Consider the following 20054-nt stretch of genomic DNA (forward strand, 5'->3'; position numbering starts at 1 on the left):
GCCCATCAGAGGATGTGCAAATTTTTCAATGCAAGTTTTCCTGATAGTTTAAAATATGCCCTGAGAAGATGGCTGCATGGGACAAAGTGAATGGGGCTGAGGGGCAGAATAAGCCACTGCTGGTGTGCTCCATCTGGTTCAGTCACTGTAGGTATCTAGGCTGGAAAGTAAATAGAGTGAAAATTTACTCAAATTTAAGGGCTGGGGCTTATACAGAGGTAAAATTATGCACCTGCAGGAACTGTTCTGAAAAGGAATTACAAAAGGGTAAGGAAGCCTATGCCTTCCCTTTCCAGACTTGCTAGAGATTTGGGAAGCATTGGACCGATTTTGTTTGTTTATTGTATTAGTATGCTGCCCCATAGCCCAGGGGCTGGGCAGCTCACAGAAACCAGAAACAGTAACATAATATAGCAAAGTAAGTGAAGTAAAGCAATAACATCTAAAACCACATAAAACCCTACTAATATAAGGTGCGAAACAGGAGGATATTATAAACAACAATAAAAACATCAATAAAACCAGCAGCAAAAAGCAAATAAAACTCTGATTCTATAAGTACTAAATAAAAAAGGCTTTACCTGGCAGAGAAAACAGAATAATGAGGGTGCCAGTCAATTGCAAGAAAATTACATTCCCAAATGGGTAATATTGCTCCCCTGCTTTGGCTCTCTTATTGCTCTTGTCTTTTCCTCCCATTGTCCTTTCTTCTGAACTACACTGCCAGGTCCGTCCTTTCTCTTATGATTTTTAGACCCTTGGTCCTTCACAGCTGCAAACCAGCCTATATGTACTCTCATATTGTAGATTCTCTTGTGAGTTACCTACCTCAATTCACAGCTCCCATTGGCTTCATCTCTTCCCTATTCACAACCAAACCTGCCTTTTGTAATACCTTGCCTGATAAAAAAGAGGATAAGTTCTTGAAAACGTTCGTTTTTAAAAAACAAAACAAAAATACATTAGTTGGCCTGATAAGAGTATTATACCAATATAAATTTTGGAATTTCCCAAGCAACTCTGTATGAATGTGTGTCTTGTTCATATTGTTTTCCCTAAAAACCATTTATGTTTTTAAATGGACTTTCAGTCTATGGAATGGTATAACATAAAGATAGATGAATTCTAAATGTCAGAGTCTGGCAAGTTTCTAGAATTCTCTCTGTGTAAATAGTTGCAATGACTACATTCAAAATGAATTTCCTTAAACATAGTCCATTGGATATCTCCCCTGCCCCAGTGCCTGTTATTGGGAGAATAATTTGTGACAGCTGACTGAATATAGGAACTGATAGGTACTTCTAACAAACAGGGCTTGCAGAAAAGTAGAAAGTGGCAAGACTAGATGGCAACACCAAAAGAAGGAAATGGATATCAGGAATAGTTGCATTAAAGCAACTGGTTTCTTTTGCTCTGCTTTGGAGTCCTTTATTGCTTGACTCACCATGCATGCTTTGTATTCTGGAAGCGGGGAGAGACAGCTGCTATATCCTGTTACTTTTTTTGTCCTTTTCATTCTGCCAATTATCCAGCCAGCAGGACCAAGCTGTAGATCAGATGCAGAGAGATTTGTGCAAGTTTTCAAATTTCCTGTTTGCAGAAAGCAACATAATGTTAAAGCAGAGGGATAGAACTACAGGCACAAAAAGCAGGAGTAACACCCCACTCCCACTGCTTGGTCTTTAGCGGCAAACAGAGTTATTTCTCTGCCCGCTCCCTTCCATCACAAAGCTTTCTCAGTGAGGCTAATCTCCTTTTTATGACTTGGGTGGCTGCTGCTGATATGATTGAAAGATGAGTTGGGCAGGCAGGTGGTAGCCTTTTTTTAAAAGTCCATTCATCAACCACACCAAAATGCTGCTGAAGGAGATTGATCCAAATGACTCCACAGCAGTTTCTCCTATAAATCTGGGAGAGGCTTCCCCATTTTTCTTCTTATCACTGGAGCAGGTGGGGGTGAGAATCATACCTGGAATGAGAGCTAGAACCTCAGTTTTAGCCATAGATTATGACACTGACTTGTTTCAAATAAGCATAGTGGAGATTAACCACAGGTGTCATGTCGTGCTGGGAACAATCTGCAATGGAAGCAAAATTTTCTCATAGTTGTGCCAGAAGAGTGGGAGGAGGATGCAAACCAGGGGCTGCTGAGGCCTGTTCTTATAATGCCAGAGTCCCCAACCAGTGTCTCTGCTTACTAGTAGTGATAGTGAAGATAAGATAAGATAACTTTTGGCTTGTCTTGGATGTGCATGTTGATGAAAATATCCTAAAACAGCCTTCCCTAAGAGGCTGCTGTCCAGATGTTTGGATATATAGTTCTGCACATTACTGACTCTTAGCCTTGCGATTAATGGAAGTGGAAGGCCAAAACATCTGGAGGAGACCAGATAGAGGAAGGCTGGCCTGGCATGTGCTGAGTTCTGTTCTTCCAGATCCATGATGCCTTCTCAAGGATCTTGGACTTTTCTGTACTTGCTCATATTACTAACAGGTTGTATGCCACTTAAAAGCACAAACCAAACCTGCCAGTGGTGTGTGTTGTGTATGTGGAACTGCCTGAAGAGGTTTTGTATATCAGAGTATTAAAATGCTTGCTATGAGTGCAGTATTCAAAAACAATCCTGGTGAAACTGTGTTTGTGAGGTAACATGAAGCAAGAACAATTGTTTCAGCTTTCTTTTAGGCTGTTAATTTCCAGTCCGCTATCACCTTGACATTTGTGAAGGTCATTTCAACAAATGTTGTGGTTTAGCAAAACAGGCCCTGAATACTGAAACATTCCATTATATTGTTAATTGTGTGGAATGCATGATGGTAATCATTGCCCACCCCTGAAGCACCTAGTACTTTTGAGAACTCAACATTACAACATAATCATAAAACTATTTCTTCTTACTAGCATGTGAGACTAACACCTTCAACAACTCCCTAAACTACTTTTTTTCTCCTAAACAAGGATCAGGTTCTAAAAAGCTGCTTTAGGCAAGCCCAATTAAAGTTTTGTTGTTGTTGTTGTTAATGTTAATTATTTGGACAGGGGTTTGACCCCGTTCCATTTTCCTTTGATCTTTCCCATCACTGGAACACAGTCCTCAAGAGCTTCTCTGAATTAGAATTTGGTTCTTAATCTGAAAGAGGTTCAGCACTTAACCTAATAATGACATAATGTGTGCTCTCACAAGCTGCCATGATGCTGCAAGTCAAGAGCTTGAATGGACACTGTAGAAGTCATGGGGCAGGAGGCCTTTTGCAGAAACAGTGCCTCTGCGTAGTCAATTGCCATGGTACTGCATGCAGAATGTTCATTGTGATCTGCCTCAGAGAAGCACCAGTTTGTGCGGAGAAAGCTTGGAAGGAGCCAAGGAAGAACAAAAGGTATTCTAGTAACCCAGCAACAGCATGAGCTGCCCATCAGGTCATTGGGAGTGGGCCCTGGAATGAAAAATGGGAAACATTGATTTAGGTCCCATTCCAGGCAGAACTTCCCTTTTTTTGCAAATCTTGGTGGCAACAATTATTTTAGATCAGTTTATCATAAGGCATTATTGCTGTATAAAACCAGATGAAATGAAAACAAAAGGCAAGGCAAGTCAGTTCATCACATTTGCAATGCACCTTCTCATTCATGAAAGACAGGCATGGTCCCTAGCAGCAGAAGTCACAACTTTTACAGCTTTGCTGGTCATGAATGTGTCTCATTTAGTTAATGGATGCATGAGCCTCTACTCTAGAGGATAGTTATTGGAATGTGTTGCTCTCAATCACCCATTCTTAATGCAGTGAATTTTTGTAGTCCCTGACTGTTTAGACTTGAAATTGCAACAAAAGGTGGACTTGATATAAACACTGAAAAGACATTTCCAGCATACCCCTGGGCTTTAAGCTAAGCATTCATAAATTCAAGAAAATTACTGCACTGAAGGTATTCCACCCCCTTCTAGGCTTGGAAGAGCCTAGCGCAACAGCTTGATCCCAGGATATCGTGTGGAGACGCAACAGTTCATGGCTGAGGCGGCAAAGGCACAATGCAGTCCAAGTTGGCTAGCTGTCCTTGGAATATACTCTTGGAGTAGATCAATACTACATTTATTTTTATTTTATTTATTTTTATTTTATTTAGAATTTTTGTATGCCATCCCATTCGCATGAGCCTCGGGATGGCTTACATCCTTTGCAGAATGCAGTCTATAGCCTTTTTGCCAACTTGCCATGTGGAAACATCTAGTCATGTCCATATTGGTGTTCAGTATTAGGGGGAAGAGTTATGACTCTCAGTAGGCTTGGAAAGGGGTTTAATTTAATTGTTGTGAACTGCCTGGACTGCTTTGGCTATTGACTAGTATGCAAATATAGTAAAGAAAGATACTTAGATAGATTTGGATGGGTCCTGGTGAAACCCATAGGAATGTCAATACAAATGCAGGCTTAGTGAAAAGTATGGCTCTAGAACTAGCTAAGCAGCCCAGTTGGGATGAGAAGCCTTACAGAAAACATTATTTAAGTCAGAAGTAGCTTTATTTGCAGCCAGGCTGATAATCTGAAGATAGCAAATGCCACCGGTGGAGCTAGTCCAAGAAAGCTGAGGTCAAGAGCCAAATACTTTGTTTTTGGAACAAGATTCAGGCATGTAGAACAGGAGAGTGAATTTGAAGGTGAGGTGGACCGTTAGGCAAACATCAGGCTTGACCTAGAGGAATGGCAACCAACACAGTGTCGTATTGAATGTGAGAGTTCTGGAGAGAAGGGTTGTTCAAAACCCTACTAAGCCAAAAAACAAAAAAACCCTTATTGGATAGCATTGGAGCAGTTATATTTCCCATGCCTCTCATGGTTGTAAAGCTAAAAGGGGAAGAATAATGTACAGGTCTGAAAATAAAGCACTGGCAAAATTTCCCAACCCACGACACATTTTCCACCCCATATCACAATCTGTCTCTGGATCTTTAGCATCACTTCCATATTTCCAGAGCAGGGACAACTATGAACTTTAATTGAAACCCAGATGAAGCCTCCCATCTGCCATCTCTACTTGGGAGAAAGATGAGGAGGAAGAAGCACAGACTAATGGATGCTCTGGATCAGTGGCCTGGCAATATCCTTGGAATGGTGTGCAGCAGCAGGGCCAACAACAAAAACACCAACTTGCTGCCTGGGGTTGCTGGTGCAACATCTCCCAGCCCTTTTTGTTGGATTCCTCGGCTAGGCAGGTCTTCTGCTGGTCCAGCCCTCCTTACGTCTAATTTACTTCTGCTCTTGCTAGGTCTGACAACTTTACAGCCTTTATGGCATGACAAGAACTGCATCCAACTGCTCTGGGATGGTGCGGGCATAATAATCTGCCACAATCCCATATAGTGTTGGCCTCTTACATTCTTCATTTCCTTTTTTAGTTACAAAGGAAATCTGTATAGTCTTCTCTTTTGCTTCGTGTTAAAAGCTTTAGTACTCAGTACTCTGTGCATTGTCTTTTAGACCAATGCAAAATAAAATGGATAGTGAATATAACTGTGGTTTTCAATGCATTGATGTGCTTTGAATTTTTTTGATCTCTAGTTCTAGCATCACTGTTTCAAAGTTTGAGCATGACTGCATTTTCCAGATTTATATTTTTTGATGTTAGATACTGAAGTGGGTTTCATAAGTAGGGGAAATCACAGCTGTTTCTGTTGCCTAGGATATGCTTTAAACCCAATTCAGCTTCTGAAATAAGTAAATTGCCTTTGGCTAGTTCTGTAGTAAAACCAGGAGTGCATAAATTAATTAGATTATTTTAAAAAAAGAGTTCCCAGGCCTGTTCATTTGTGACAGCTCACCCAAGGCCCTGAGGAGAACTTTGACATAAAGTAGGTCATTGTATAAAGTGGTGAAATTTGGAACAGTGATGAACAGCATTGTCAAATGTTCTCTCTTCAAAAGAAGATGTAGCAAATATGTTTTCATTTAGCAATGGGATGTTTTGACTTCACTAATGTCTAACTTAATATATCAGAATGCACTTGCATCTAGTCATAGATACACATATTTGGCAACACAGTGAGTTAAGAGTGTCCTTGCAGAAATTCTCTCTTGTCTTTCACACACACACACCACACTTTTAACTTTCCCACATTTTGCTGTGTTAGGCCAGGAACTGAAATTGATTTAATTGGCATTGTTACTGATTAATGTGTGCAAGAAAATCAACCCTGTGAAGGTGTGAAATATTTTTATTGTGGCACAAAATTTAAGCAAACAAACAAAAACCTGACACTTGTTGGTTGAATAAATATTCACTGCCATTTACCCACACAGAGTCAGTACTTGGTAAAAGCACCTTTGACACAATTACATCCGTTAATTTCCTGAGAAAGTCCCTGTCAGTTTTGAGAAAGTCCCTGTCAGCTTTGCGCATCAGGATCTTGCAATGTTAGCCCATTCTTCCCACAAAACTGCTGCAGTTCTCTCAGGTTGGAGGCAGACTGTTGTTGACACTTTCATGGCTTGTCCCAGATTCAGAATTGGATTCCATCTATCTGTCTGTCTGTCTGTCTGTCTGTCTATCACACTGGCTTGGGCTAGGGCATCCTAAGTCATGCAGTTTATGTTTTTAAAGTAGTCAGTGTTACTCTGGTTTTCTTAGGGCCACTGTTGGAAGGTGAAACAGTACTTCATGACAGTGAGGCAGGATTGTCCCTTTAATTCACAAGCTTTACTCCCCCCCCCACCCCCAGTTTCTTTCATGTTTTGCCACTTCCTGTGGTGCTCTCCACTCAGGGTAGTTGATCAGCTGAGGAAACAGCCAACCTTCTCCAAACCCTGGGGATCTGACTTGCAAGTGGGGAAAATTTCCACAAAAACTTCTTTTACAGGTTCTTAGCAGGATTTTTTAGAGCGGTCCATGTTATTCACATATGTGAAAACAGGTGCCACCCAGGGCCATATGAGCAGCTCCAAAAACCCTGAGAATTCTGCTGGAGACCCTGCTTTCCACATTCCCTACTTCCTGAGAAAAAAGGCTATCTGTGCACTACAGAGTTGCAATGTGCAGACCAATGTGCATGCCAAATTGCGGACAAATGTGCACGCCAAAATGCACTGCCGTATTGCATGTGCATGCCGATTTGCAACTTCATAGCCCGCTGCTATCTATATTTTTCAGGTTTTTAAAAGGTTGCAGTAGAATCCTGGGGCCCTCACTTTCCCTAGAGTAAATAACAGATAAGCACTTCTCTAGTAGCACTCAATGAATTGCCACAGCTCAGGAAACACTTGCAGTGTTCCTTGGAGTATGTATGGCAGGCGTAGTGAGAGGGAGGGAGGAACAGCACAAAACTCCTGCTGGGCCTGATTGTACCTGTTAATATTTCCCTGTAATAGTACATAGAAGGATTTGTGCTTTACAGCTTGGGCAGGAGTATAAGTTCTGGTTTTACACGAGCCTCCATGTTGTGCATTTACCAAATTTCCCATTAGGAAGCATCTGCCTAACAACTGGTGGAAGAGCTGTGCAACCAGTTAATGATATAGCTGAAGGGAAAAAATGTGCTTATATGCACTTTGCATTCGGTTAAGAAAAATAAAACTCATATCTACAGCAGCCAGCCAACCCTAACCTTAATATCCCTGCTGTATATACCTTTCATATTAGAGTTTTGCACATAAGGCTGTGTAACATGTATACCTTAGTATCTCTTTCTGAACATATAGCAATGCAATATGAGGGTCAGCAGTGGCGATCTGGGTTTCAGTCCCTCTTTAGCCATGGACCCAATTAAGTGACTTTGGACCAGTCACAAACTCTCAGCCCAATCTACCTCACAGGGTTGTTCTCATGAAGATAAGATGGAGAGCCAGAGAAGGAGACTCATGTAAGTTGCTTTGAGTTTGCTGTAAGAAAAAAGCAGACTATAAATTTAATATATAAACAACACAATGCTATTTGTTCATGTATGCAGATGGCATATTGAGTCAATTTATATATCTAGCCTCATGCCCTGATCTCTTCTAAAGATTACCCATATTTGTTGTGGTCATGAGCAGAGCTAAAATGGAAATCAGTGATAGCAGAACATATTGGCCTGGTTTGCATCTAATGTTAAACCATGGTTTAGTATCATCTGCATGAGCCTTGGGCCTGGGTGTCCCAGCCTTCCTTTACTTCTATCTGCACAGCTGCTAGGAGGGGTTCAAGTCGATTAAGCATGACTTATATCTGAACCTAAAAATAATCTTAGCTATCGTTTAGGGAAGTAATTTGGGATCATATACCATGGTATCGCATTGGGTTGTTTTCCTAAATTATAGAGTAGAATTCAGGCTGGGATCAACCTGCTTAATTATTTCCAAGGGTTAGCCCAGCTTCCATTGCTGTTATTATCTTGGTGTCTCAGCATTTAACCTCTTCCTTGTTGTAAGTTAACAATGAAATTAAATTTCATTTTATTTTTATTACGTTTCATATAGATATAGCTACGCAAAATTAAATCAGTGGCTGTGTGGATCTCTTCTCTTCAACTTGAACTGCACCAGTGCATTGCATTAAACCGCAGTCTGTTCAGATTCAGATGTGATAGGAACTGTGGTTAGCTGAAAACAGGAACGAAGTCTTCCAAATCTCATTGAAGCTGCACTGGGAAGGAGTTGGGTGGGGTGGACCAAGGCATACATCTGTAATACTAGTCTAAAGTTTAGTGATGTGTGCAGATGTGGATAATAAAGTTTGGGAGTTGGGGACAGGCTTTGTTAATGGAATGTATATGTTAAGAAGTTAAAAAGAAATAACTGCTTGTAAATAATTTAGGTTTATAGGTTTGTGTTATAAGGCAAGCCTCTATTTTTTATGAAGAAAGAAAGGAAATAAATATTTTTATAGTAAACATTTTAATAGAAGAGATGGCATATATGAGGAAGCACATTATGAGGAGTTTAAAGCAAAGTTGCTTTTTCGTTTAGGAGTAAAAGAGCCAAATTTGCTGGCTGAGAACTGATACTTTTGCTTGAATAGACAAGGGTGATTAATTTAACAGCTGTGTTTAGGATGGGCCAGAGCAACTGCCTGAGAAGAAGCTACTATTAGAAGCTAAGACCTAAAGGAGGTTGTCTATTTGTTTATTTTATTTATCAGTACTGTACAACAGCCAAAACAAAGTTATCACAGTATTAAATGACTGAGCCAATCTTGAAAGTTAGGAAATGTGTGTATCAGTAAAGGTTTATAAATTCAGCAAAGTGTTTCCAAGAATGTGCTTGCAAAGAATTGGCCAAGGTTCAGATTCCTTTGGTATCTAAAAGCCTCTCTCTCTCTCTCTCTCTCTCTCTCTCTCTCTCTCTCTCTCTCTCTTTCTACATTATTGTTGTGCTCTCCTTTAAGAATAAAAATATTGATTTCTAGAATAATAGTAGTTTTAAGCACATGTAAAAATATTTTAAAGGCATAGGAATGTTTTACATGTATTATTTGTTATGTCATAGTCTAACAGAAGAAGAAAAAATGGACAAAGCTGTGTTTTTGCTCCCTGAGAAGACAAAAGTGTAATTATAAAATAAAATCTAAATTGATTCACATTTTGTTGATAGTCTGGATGATATAGCAGAACAAAAAGAAAAGGTTATTTCTGTTGTTTTTTAAGACAACACATCCTGAAGTGTGGTTTGTACCAGTCTCTTTTATTCAGTCTTTTCCTGATGGTTACAAATTGTAGGAGTTGTTATTCCTCCCTACTGTAATTTCTCCTTGCAAGAGAAAGAGGCTTCTTCAGTCATCACTTGGCAATAGGACTTTGAACCTTTTCCCCAGCTGAAGCCAGCATCTTGCCTTCATGGCCTCACTTTCAAAGGCCAGCCAAAAATCTGCAGATTCCAGGTGGTCAGAGATGCCTGTGAGTGGTTCACCATATGCTTTCAATGTGGTGAAAGGAATTTGGAGCTGCACAGTCCTGGAATTAACATTGATTTTAAGCCAAAGCTAGATAAATGTATGATGGATCATTTATTTTTGAAAATTCTGGTAGTTCAGTTTTGATGCATTTTGTGTCAGGATGGACTTTTTCCTTGCCATCTAAAAACCTCAGGGCATTTTTGTCTGTTCTTGGCCATGGGAATCCTGCAGTCCCCATGGAAAAGCACAAATTGTGCAATAGGTTTTGTGTGTCTGGAAGTAGTTTTTCTCTTATGCTCATATCTGATTAGCAAATGTTTTTCTGAGTTACAGTAACTCTAGAGCAGCGAGTGAATGATTAGCTATCTTTTCAGTCATTAATCTCTAGATTTATTTGCTTGAAACTCTTGGGACAGTTTTTTCCCCTGTGTGGAGCTTCATTTTGCCCTGCATTTTGGATTCCAGCTTATTGCTTTTAAGTTCTAGGACAGAGGGCTATCCTAGTGATAGCTATCCTCACTGTGTTGCAGTTTTCTCAGCAGAGGAAGGCAGGCAGAAGTAGGTTCACCTCTGGGAGGACAAAAAATAGACTATGAAGGTTAACAGTGATAGTACAAGTCATTAGTGCACTTGTCAGATTTACATTTCACTGAGTAAATGCCAAGCTAAAATGGACAGATGTGCTGAGCTTATGCCTGCTCTAGTATCAGCAGCTGGTTAAGTCCATTTTCCTGGGTCTTGCCATCCCATCCTCACTGCTGGAACCCACTGCCACTTCCTCTCCCCCATTAAGGGTGCTTCAACCACAAGTTACCCCCTTCTGCTGAACAGGCTTAAATGGCTTCACACAGCATTGGCACTGCTGGAAACTGGACAGTACAATGCTCAACTGGCCATGACATTGTTTGCAGTTATCTGAGGCAGAAAAGACCTGAGCAGCCACTGCATTCCCAAGAACCCCTTCAGAACGGTAGAAAAACCTGGAGGCTGGGACATATACTGGCTGCACTGTCTGCATGGTCAGGTGGTCCAAGTGGCAACAGTGACAATGATGCTAAACGGGCTTTGGTAATGGTAGGTCATTGATCCTGGGTATGGCATTTGCAGCACAATGCCATAGTCTATGGTCTTGATGTTCTTCCAAAATTGTGATCAGTAATTAAAAGAAGGAATGAATGGGAATGCAATCCCAGGCATGTCTCCTCAGAATTAAATTGTACTGCATCCAGTAAGGTTTGGTCAGTAATAAATGTAGGTAGGATTGCAACCTTAATTCACAATATCTATTTTAAAATTAAATTTGAAATCCAGTTTTACTCCTTCAAACTTATTTCTGTAACCTTTAGTTATAAGTTTATGTTAAGAATCTTTAAGCCTTACTTGTGCTTTGATGGCACCTGTTGAGAAGGTACAAAACCATGACTCAACCTCAGATTCAAATAAACTTGAATGTTCTTTGTCATGGTCTCCATGCATCGCAGATGTGGGTTTTGCTGCATTTGTTTCACACTCTGATTGTAATGATCTAATGTCACATAATGTGACATGTCTCACAAGAGCTTTGGTTTCCCAGTACTATTTGCATTTGATTAAGAATCTTCCAGACCAAGAGCTCCTAGATCAACCAGTCAAAGGACATTGTACAGCTTTCCCAACTTTCGTTTCTTAATAGATTTTCAGTCTTAAGAACAAAAGATGGAAGAAGCAGCCAAAAACTCAGTTGCAAATGAACGATACTGTCTGTGCTCTCCCCTCCTTTAAGATTATGTGAATGAGGCAGGTTATTGTACAATATGAGGCCTCATCTGGATGCACGCCTACTTGAGAACTCAAAATTGTTTTTGTTGTTATATTGAATGAAGCTTCGTTTCTGTCTCCTGTTAGGGGAAATTGGGAATCTAGACATTGAAATAAATAGAACAGAAGGATTCTTTGTATTCTATGCTTTCTCTTGTCATTATGCAACATTTCATCAACATTTCTTCTATTGGACCCAGTAAAAATTACATTACACAAAGTATCTAGAGGCCATTTCTGTACTTAAACTAGTTCAGGATTTTTTCCCATTTAAACAATGTGTGATGTGAGACATAAAGTAATTGCTAAGCTTTGATTGAAAAATGCATAAAAGAATGTGCAGTGGACTTGTTGTTTTGGTTGGGAAAAGAAAGAGACAGGAGGTAATGCCAAGGCAGCCTTTTTATTCTAAGAGAATGTTGCTATATGTAACAGATGATTGAGTCTGTTGCATTATAAAAAGTGAAATGCGTTTCAGCAAGTCCCATATTTAATCTAATAGCACAGGAAAATCTGGATACATAAGGTAATATTGTTCTCAGGGTGCATAAAGAGGAGATGGTACAGGGAGGAAAGCAGCCTGCAGAGATGGGTGTGAACCAAGCATTAATTGGGGATGGCTACCATGGTGTTGGTGAATGGTGAAGTCTCAAAGTGCCACATTAGAAATAGAACTTGTCCTTAAGCTTTACAGGAAGGGACTTGTTTCTTCGGTGAAGGAGCCATAAAAGGACAGATGACCCCATTCTTGTGGTTTTTCTCTCTGCAGACTTGCCTACCCATGGCTTCACTGTTAGCTTCAAGTCCTAGCTGAAACTTGTCCAAGACTAGTGTCGCTAGAAATGTGCTCTGCATTGTACTTTCATCAGCAATTTCTTCAAAGTCAAGGAAGCATCTGAAACAACAATATCTTTCTCTCAGCAGTTTGGTTTACCAGTCAGTTGGTATGATAAAAAGCTCTGGTGATCACTAGTTGCAAGTATGTAAGAATTAGCTCCACAAATATGACACATGAAGAAATGGTGTTTGCTGTTGCATTTTCTGGCATTCTGTAATCCAAATCTTTCATTTGTAGGGGGGAAGAAAGGCAAAGTGAGCAAGTAGTACTTAATGTTTTTGGGATTCAAACAGTTAAAGTAATAGTGGGGACTTATGCTAATGTGAAGATAAGTTACTTTCACCAATCGAGCAAGAAATGAGTGTTGACTAGGCCTTCTCTCTGTGTTTTCCTTGAATGTTTCCAATGAAAAAATGGAAAATATCGTACCTGACAGTAATTTAACGCTCAGCTACTGCAGGTTGAGTGTTAGCTGAGGGTAGCAGTTTGAGTCAATCTTTCTTTTTTCCTAACCATAAACCAGGCAAAAAGCCACACCCTTACCAGGGACCAAATATCCATTACGGTTAGGCAGGAGCCCTTGAAAACTGGGACCATCTTTATGAAATGGCCAGATCTGGCAACTGTTCTGAAAAGTTTGTATCGATGGTTGCTTCTCGATACTATTGCTATTACAAAGTGTTGCATACAACCTTGGTGGTTCTTGCTTCCTGCAAATTTTCCTTACCACTGCCAAGGGCTCTAGCAGGAGAAAGAATTCCTCACTCCCACAATACAGTTACATCATGCAGCTATTAAAACTAAATGAGGAACACACCTTTTAATCAGGAATATATGCCACTTGAAATTTAGTGTGTAAGTCAAGACTTGTAATGAGAAATGAGGAAACATAGACTATTCATCAGCTTTAATGCAGTGAATATGGTGGTGGATGAGGTGATTCCATCTACCAGGAAAGCACAGCATGACCTCATCTTGCATCAGGTAACTGAGCCAAAAATGTTAAGTTCGGTAAAGATACAGTCTTCAATGCAGCTTTAGTAAAACACTTAGGTCACTTAATTAGAACAACTTAATGCATACACAATTTAATCCCACTCCAGACTCCAATGGTGTCTTAAAATGTGCCACTGTTTCTTTAGGAGAAAGAGGTTTACCAAACCACTGAAGTAACTGGTTTAAAGAAACCTGCCTTACCAGTTGTTTAATAAAAAGAACCTTCTATAGATCAAATCTGTAGCGATAACCAGTGACTGAAATAGTGTCAATGTGTGGTAAGTTCAGCTTGTCGGCACAAGACAAAGAATATATGGTTGTGGGAGACACTGGTCAAGATTACTTTCAGAAAATTGACCTCTGATCTTGCCAGATAGTTTCACCTTGAAGTTCTTATTTTATGTTTATTGATGTAATAACTGATTCATGCTTGAGAGAATCAGCTGCAGGGTCATGGTCTAGTTCCTTTCCTCTTGCATGTAAATTTTCCCCTGCGGTCCATCAGTTACTAACAGTAGTGACAAAGGAGGGAAGAGATGCACGTAAGAGAGAATGAGTGTTGACTCCAGGAGCCTTCTTTCTTAACCACTAAAAGAATTGGAAGCATCTTATCCACATTGGAAGCATTATGATAACAAGACAATACATTTTATTGTATGTTGTGAGCCGCCCTGAGGCTTCGGCAAGGGGCGGCATAGAAATGTTTTAATAATAATATAATAATAATAATAATAATAATAATAAATGTCTACCTTAAACTTCCAAATGGTGTAGACCAGGACTGGGCAGAATGCAATTTTTCAGCTGTTTTGGACTTCAACCCCCAAGTACATTGCCAGCAGAGCCAATAGTCAGGAATGCTGGGATCTGAAATCCAAAACATGTATAGATCTACATGCTGCCACCCCTGGTGTAAAGAACTCTGCTACACACCAGGGGCAGAATTATAGTGAGAGAGTCACCTTGGTGGAATAAGTGCTCTCTTTTTCCAGAATGCCCTGGGTTATTAAATAATGTTTAAATATTGACAGCTAAACCTTCTCATTGGTGAACTTAGCTTTTCATTGAGTAGCATTTAAAAAACAATGTGCTGCCATCTGACCATGTGTTTCAGTAGTATTGCATCACACCTATTTCTGATTCACAGCAATAAAAAAGGTTGTGTGCTACAGATAGTACACTGAGTAGTCTCCAGGGATTTCTTTTCTGACTGGTAAACTTTCTACTTCTCCTGTAAGAAAATGCAGCCTTCATACAATTTTTAACATGCTGCTATTCTTAATCTGCTCCATATCTAAGAAAGTGATTTAATTTTACAACATATATTTTGAATGGGCAGTATTGTACAAGATAATGCCATTCCTATGAATCAACTTTGAGTTAATAACCCAGCCCTGATTTTAGAAGGGATCTCAGAGTTGCTGTTAGATGCCGAATAAAACTATTCCTTCTAGGGAGATTTGGGATATTGCTTTAGACTAGGTGAGGCCATTAGTCTTACTAGCCCAGCATGGTGGTCCCTTGATTGGGAGTGGCTCTCCAGCTTTCAGGCAGGAGGTTTTGCATCCGTACCAGGAGACGCTAGGGACTGAACCCAGGACTTTTTGCCTGCAAAGCTTTTCCACTGAGATACAGCCCCTGCTGTAGTCACCCAGGCCCTGACAGTATCATGTCCCGGCTCAGCCATGGAGGCAACTGGGTGACTTTGGGACAGCCAAGATTCTCAGCCCAACCTACCTAACAGGGTGGTGGTTGTGGAGATAAGATTGAGAGCAGGTGGAAGAGAAGGATATAAGCTACTTTGGGTTCCTTTTAAGAAACAAAGGTGGGACATCAATCAATCAAATAAATAAAATAAAACTACCTACCATGCGACTCTCTGCTTATTACATTTCCAGTCCTGATAGATTGAATGGATAGCTAGCTCTGTATCTTAGGGCTTTGACAAGAATTGCTTGCCCTGGTAAGATCATTTTGGTAAGATCATTTTGATATCTGTAGCATGTGCTGCAGTCCTAATATGGATTAGAATCAACTCTCCATCTATACTCGTACATTTATTAGATGTAGATTTTTAAAATCACTCCTCAGAGATTTTCATAATTTTGAGTGAAACCTAGACTGTCTTGAATTTGATTGCTGTCTTATCTCCAATAGGGAACTTTTTATTTTTGTTTTCAGTTAACAGTGAAAAAGTGATGTATTGGCATGTGCATGTGTTTTCAGTTCTAAAAGCCAAAAAAACAACTATTCAGACCAGAAGCCATATGTGCAAGGAGCAGGACATTTATTTAAGCCCCTATATTAGTTCTGTACAAGACCTTGGCTTTCCCATCCTCCAGGCCCTGGCAATAAAAATGGTGGAGTGCCCGTATCTTGCTTTAAAAGTTGTTCCTGTGTAATTGATTGGGCATTGCTGTCTTCAGAAAATGAGCAATAGCAGCGAGGAGCACAATTAAATATATGCTTCAGAATTCACCTTGGGCATCTCTGTTTCTGGAAATAATGTATGGGGAAGGTATTGCCTTCTGCGTAGAGTTCAAGCAATTTAGAGCTTTGCGGATAACCCAAGCTCCTTGAATCATGCTTGGAAAAGTGCAAAGAAGCAAACATAGATTCCGGAGCACTTGCTTAATTCACTCCTGTTAAGAGCAGGGATAGTATATCTTCTCCAGCGGTATCTACAAAATACTCTGCGAGTACCATGCACATTAAGTTTGAGAGCTTAGGATAAGAACATTGGTTTTATACTTTCTGGTAATCTACTTTATAATAGAACCTGTTGATCATGGGCACAAACTCTGAGAATTTTAAAATGAAGTGTTATCTGTAGGTTGCTGGTCCTTTAAAATTATTCCTCAGTCACCAAAATAGATCAAACAGTACATCATCTACATAGTTAAAGTATACCTTTCTACCTGTGGACATACCATCTGTGAGGGTAGATGACTATTTTTCAAGTGAAGTAGTGCCTTCTCCCATATCTTCCTGCCTGATTGCTAAGGTAAGCTTTGGAGGCTTTTCTCTGAGTGCCACCACCCATGGTGGTGCACTGGGTCGTTACAGAGCTCTGTAGTGGTTCCCATCTATGGAATGCCCTTCCCTGGAAGACCCACCTGGGGTCTTTACTGAATATATTTAAACACCAAATTAAGAGTAGTGGGGAGTGAACTTACCCCAAGAAGGTATGTATGTATGTATGTATGTATGTATGTATGTATGTATTTATTTATAGCATTTTTATGCTGCCCCCTTTGCAACAAGCCTCGGGGCAGCTTACAAAACAAACAAATACTGAATACAGTTTAAAAATATGGATACATCTCAGCAGGTGTGTAATAAATAAATAAATAAAAACAACAATTAACAGTTAAAATATTGTTTAAATAAAAAGGTCTTGGCCTGGCACCAAAAAACAAATAACGACGGCACCAGGCATACCTCTTTGGGGAGCTCATTCCATAGGTGGGGCACCACCACAGAGAAGGCCCTCCTCCGGGTATTCACCCTCCTAATATCTTTCTCAGACGGCTCCTGGAGAAGGGCCTCTGCCGCTGATCTCAGGGGGTGGGAGGGCATATATGGACGCAAGCGCTTCTTTAGATAACCAGGTCCCAAGCCGTTAAGGGTTACGAGTTTTCTTGGAAAATAGCAGGCACATCCATGTAGTTTTGAAAATTGAACTATCATTCAATAAACAAGCTTTTAGTGGAATTGCATAGTGCCTCTTCAGAGCCAGAGCTGGAGCTGCAGCAACATTGGTGATGGTGAGGGAAGATACCAAGGGCATGGTAGGACAAGGATTTAGGATGAGAATTTAGGAACTGTGCTGCATGTGCAAACATGGTATTGTTTTAGATGCAGACTACAATGCCCAGAAGCTCACAATCAATTCTGGACTTAATAGGAAATTCATGAATTGTTAGCCCAGGCTTGTTAAAAGATAAGCTTTATGAATGGATGAGGTTTGGCCACTGAGCAGTCTAATTACAGAATTGAGCAGCACCTCTACCTAAGACTGTTCTTTTTCATCAGCTGTTTAATCTTTAATCCATTATTTTAATATATTTATAATGAATTGCTGTAATTGCACTGGTAGAGCTCAAATGTCTTAATATTTTGATATTTTCACTGTTGTATTTATTGTTTTGCTTGTTATTGCTCTTTGGGGAAGGTTAACTATGGTACTGCCAATTGTTGGGTATATACATGGTATATAAATGGTAATTTGTTACGGTGATTTATTGTGATGTGCATGTAGCCAAGTGATCCAGTCATATTCTTATAGACTTTCTATGGCTCATCCATGACTCCATCCCATGTTCCAATAACCTAGGTATGCAGGATCACAGAAGAAAGTCACCATGTTAGCACTACTCCTCCATCCTGTCTTCTGATGCCTATGAGATTCTTCCAGTTTCTACTCTGTCCATGTGTTTCTTGATTCCTATGTGCCAGACCTACTCAAGACCTGCTTAAAATAAACATGAAAAGGGAGGATACATGGTTAGGTGGCTCCTAATAATTTTGATGCATATTATCAGGAATGCCAAATATAAAAGAAACAAATTTGATAGGAAAGGGACATTGTTTAATTGATAATTTACTTAATTGATCTAATTAATAAATCTAAGCTGATAATATTTATCATTAACAGTGTTGATGTGTGTTGCTACAGTGAGTTAGAATGTTGCAAACCTAAATGATAATACTTACTTTCAATGTGTTCTTTGCATCTTGAATAATAGGTTTATCCTGAGCTGCAAATTACCAATGTTGTTGAAGCCAACCAACCCGTAACAATCCAGAACTGGTGCAGACGGGGATGGAGACAATGCAGGAGTCACCCTCACATTGTAGTTCCCTACAGGTGCTTAGGTAAGTATCCCCTACTATTTCACAAGCAACCGCAGGCATTTACTTCTTTCTCCCACATAAAAGAGATTTGACACTGTGCAAGGCAGTGTTTGTACAGTAACCTCAGATTGTTTTGTTTTATCATCAGTGTTACATTAGTATATTTTTTGGAAAAAGTAACAATTAAATTTACTTTTATATGAAACAAACCAACAACAGCAAAGAGCTTTTTAAAAAGTATAAAATTAAATAAAGCAAAATGTTTGTTTCCCAAAAAGTTTGGTGAAATGATTCACACAGATTTGAATACTTTTTGTTTCATTTGATTGCATTAGGGGGAACAACATATGCTTATTTAGAACTTTTGCAGGATTTAGCTGTAATGTGCATTTTGTGGTTGTTATAGTTAAGGAGGAATTTTTGACTTGATTTCAGCTTTCCTTTTATGTTTCACCTGTGGATACATTGAAGCCTCGCTCTGTTTGTGTGATATATACATGTATATGCATGCATGTATGCTTTGTGGATACACTGCTGGTTCTGAAATGGATTCTTGATTCTTATTCCTAGCATAGTAAATAAGATTGGCTCCAGTTCTTCTCCAAATTCTTTTACATATTGTTTTTTGACTTTCTTGTTTTGTAAAGTCTTTCCATAATCCCACTTTAGTTTTAGTGTTAGCCTTCAGTAGTCCTTTGAGTCCTCTTAATACCATATATTTTCCTCACATTACATATAGAGCAGAGGATTTGATTTTTACCCCATCTTTCTTCAAAACAGTTTATAACAAGTATAATGATAGCAATAGTAATAGTAATAATATGGATAGCTTACTGTGAGAGACACCTGTACTACTCTTCACCCTTAAACTACTCCTATTATTTTAAAGAAAGAATGCAGAGGGAAAGCAAGACAGAGAGGGGAAAAAGTGGAAGAATGGAATATTGGTTTTAATGGTGGCAAGAGAAATGTTCAAATATAACAAAAGTAGTAAGATCATCAATCTTGCAATTGCAAGGACTGTGGACATCCACTTTTAATTTCCATCTGTAATCCCACATCACAGGTGATTTCCCCTGGCAAAGGAGAAATATGTGAAGCTAAGGGACTGTGCTTCCTCTTGCTCTGTGTGGGTCCAGTGAACACGTCCCAGTTCCCAATTGAAAGATTGGCAGAAATATGCTCTTGCTAAGCAGTCAAATAATTCAGAGTCTATGGAGTTGATACCTCTGGATTTTCAACTTTTTCAGAGATCCTGTCCTGTCCATTCATTGTGCCTGTGCTGGTAACTGATACATAATGCAGCATTTATAGCATCCTCCCAGAACTAGGACTAATTCTGGGTATAATCTTGCAGTCTCTGTTGCAACCAGCACACTCACTTGGCACAGTTTTGCTGATCAGTCTTCAGCTGTCTTCATGTAATAGCTCTGGTCCTGATAGGGTTCTTTATAATCTTAACAGTGTAATCTGGAGAGCCTGACCCTGGTCTAAATATTTTACTGAGGAAATTGGGTGGCAGGGGGGGAATCTATGTTGATTCTAGTATAATGTAAGCTTCGACTTCTGACTTGGAAATGTGTGGGCTGGATTAGGAAGTTATTCAACCCCTCAGAACAATTTCTTGGAACTAAGCCCTATTGGCGGCTCATTGGGGCTTCTTCCCAAGCAAATGTATTTAGGATAGAAGAATTATATATAAAAAAA

General features: G+C 39.6%; 1 protein-coding gene across 4 annotated transcripts in view; it reads left to right on the forward strand.

The window, feature by feature from the left end:
* The window catches only part of LOC123029243 (amyloid beta precursor protein), a 145731-nt gene that overhangs the window by 44971 nt on the left and 80706 nt on the right, over window positions 1-20054 (forward strand). For all 4 annotated transcript variants that reach the window (XM_044441927.1, XM_044441929.1, XM_044441926.1 and 1 more), the window contains exon 3: window positions 18239-18368. In XM_044441927.1, the coding sequence (XP_044297862.1) occupies window positions 18239-18368 (130 nt within the window). The remainder of the gene's footprint in view (window positions 1-18238; window positions 18369-20054) is intronic.

The sequence above is a fragment of the Varanus komodoensis genome, unplaced genomic scaffold, assembly GCF_004798865.1.
Source record: "Varanus komodoensis strain SLA01 unplaced genomic scaffold, ASM479886v1 scaffold4, whole genome shotgun sequence".
Lineage (NCBI taxonomy): Eukaryota > Metazoa > Chordata > Lepidosauria > Squamata > Varanidae > Varanus > Varanus komodoensis.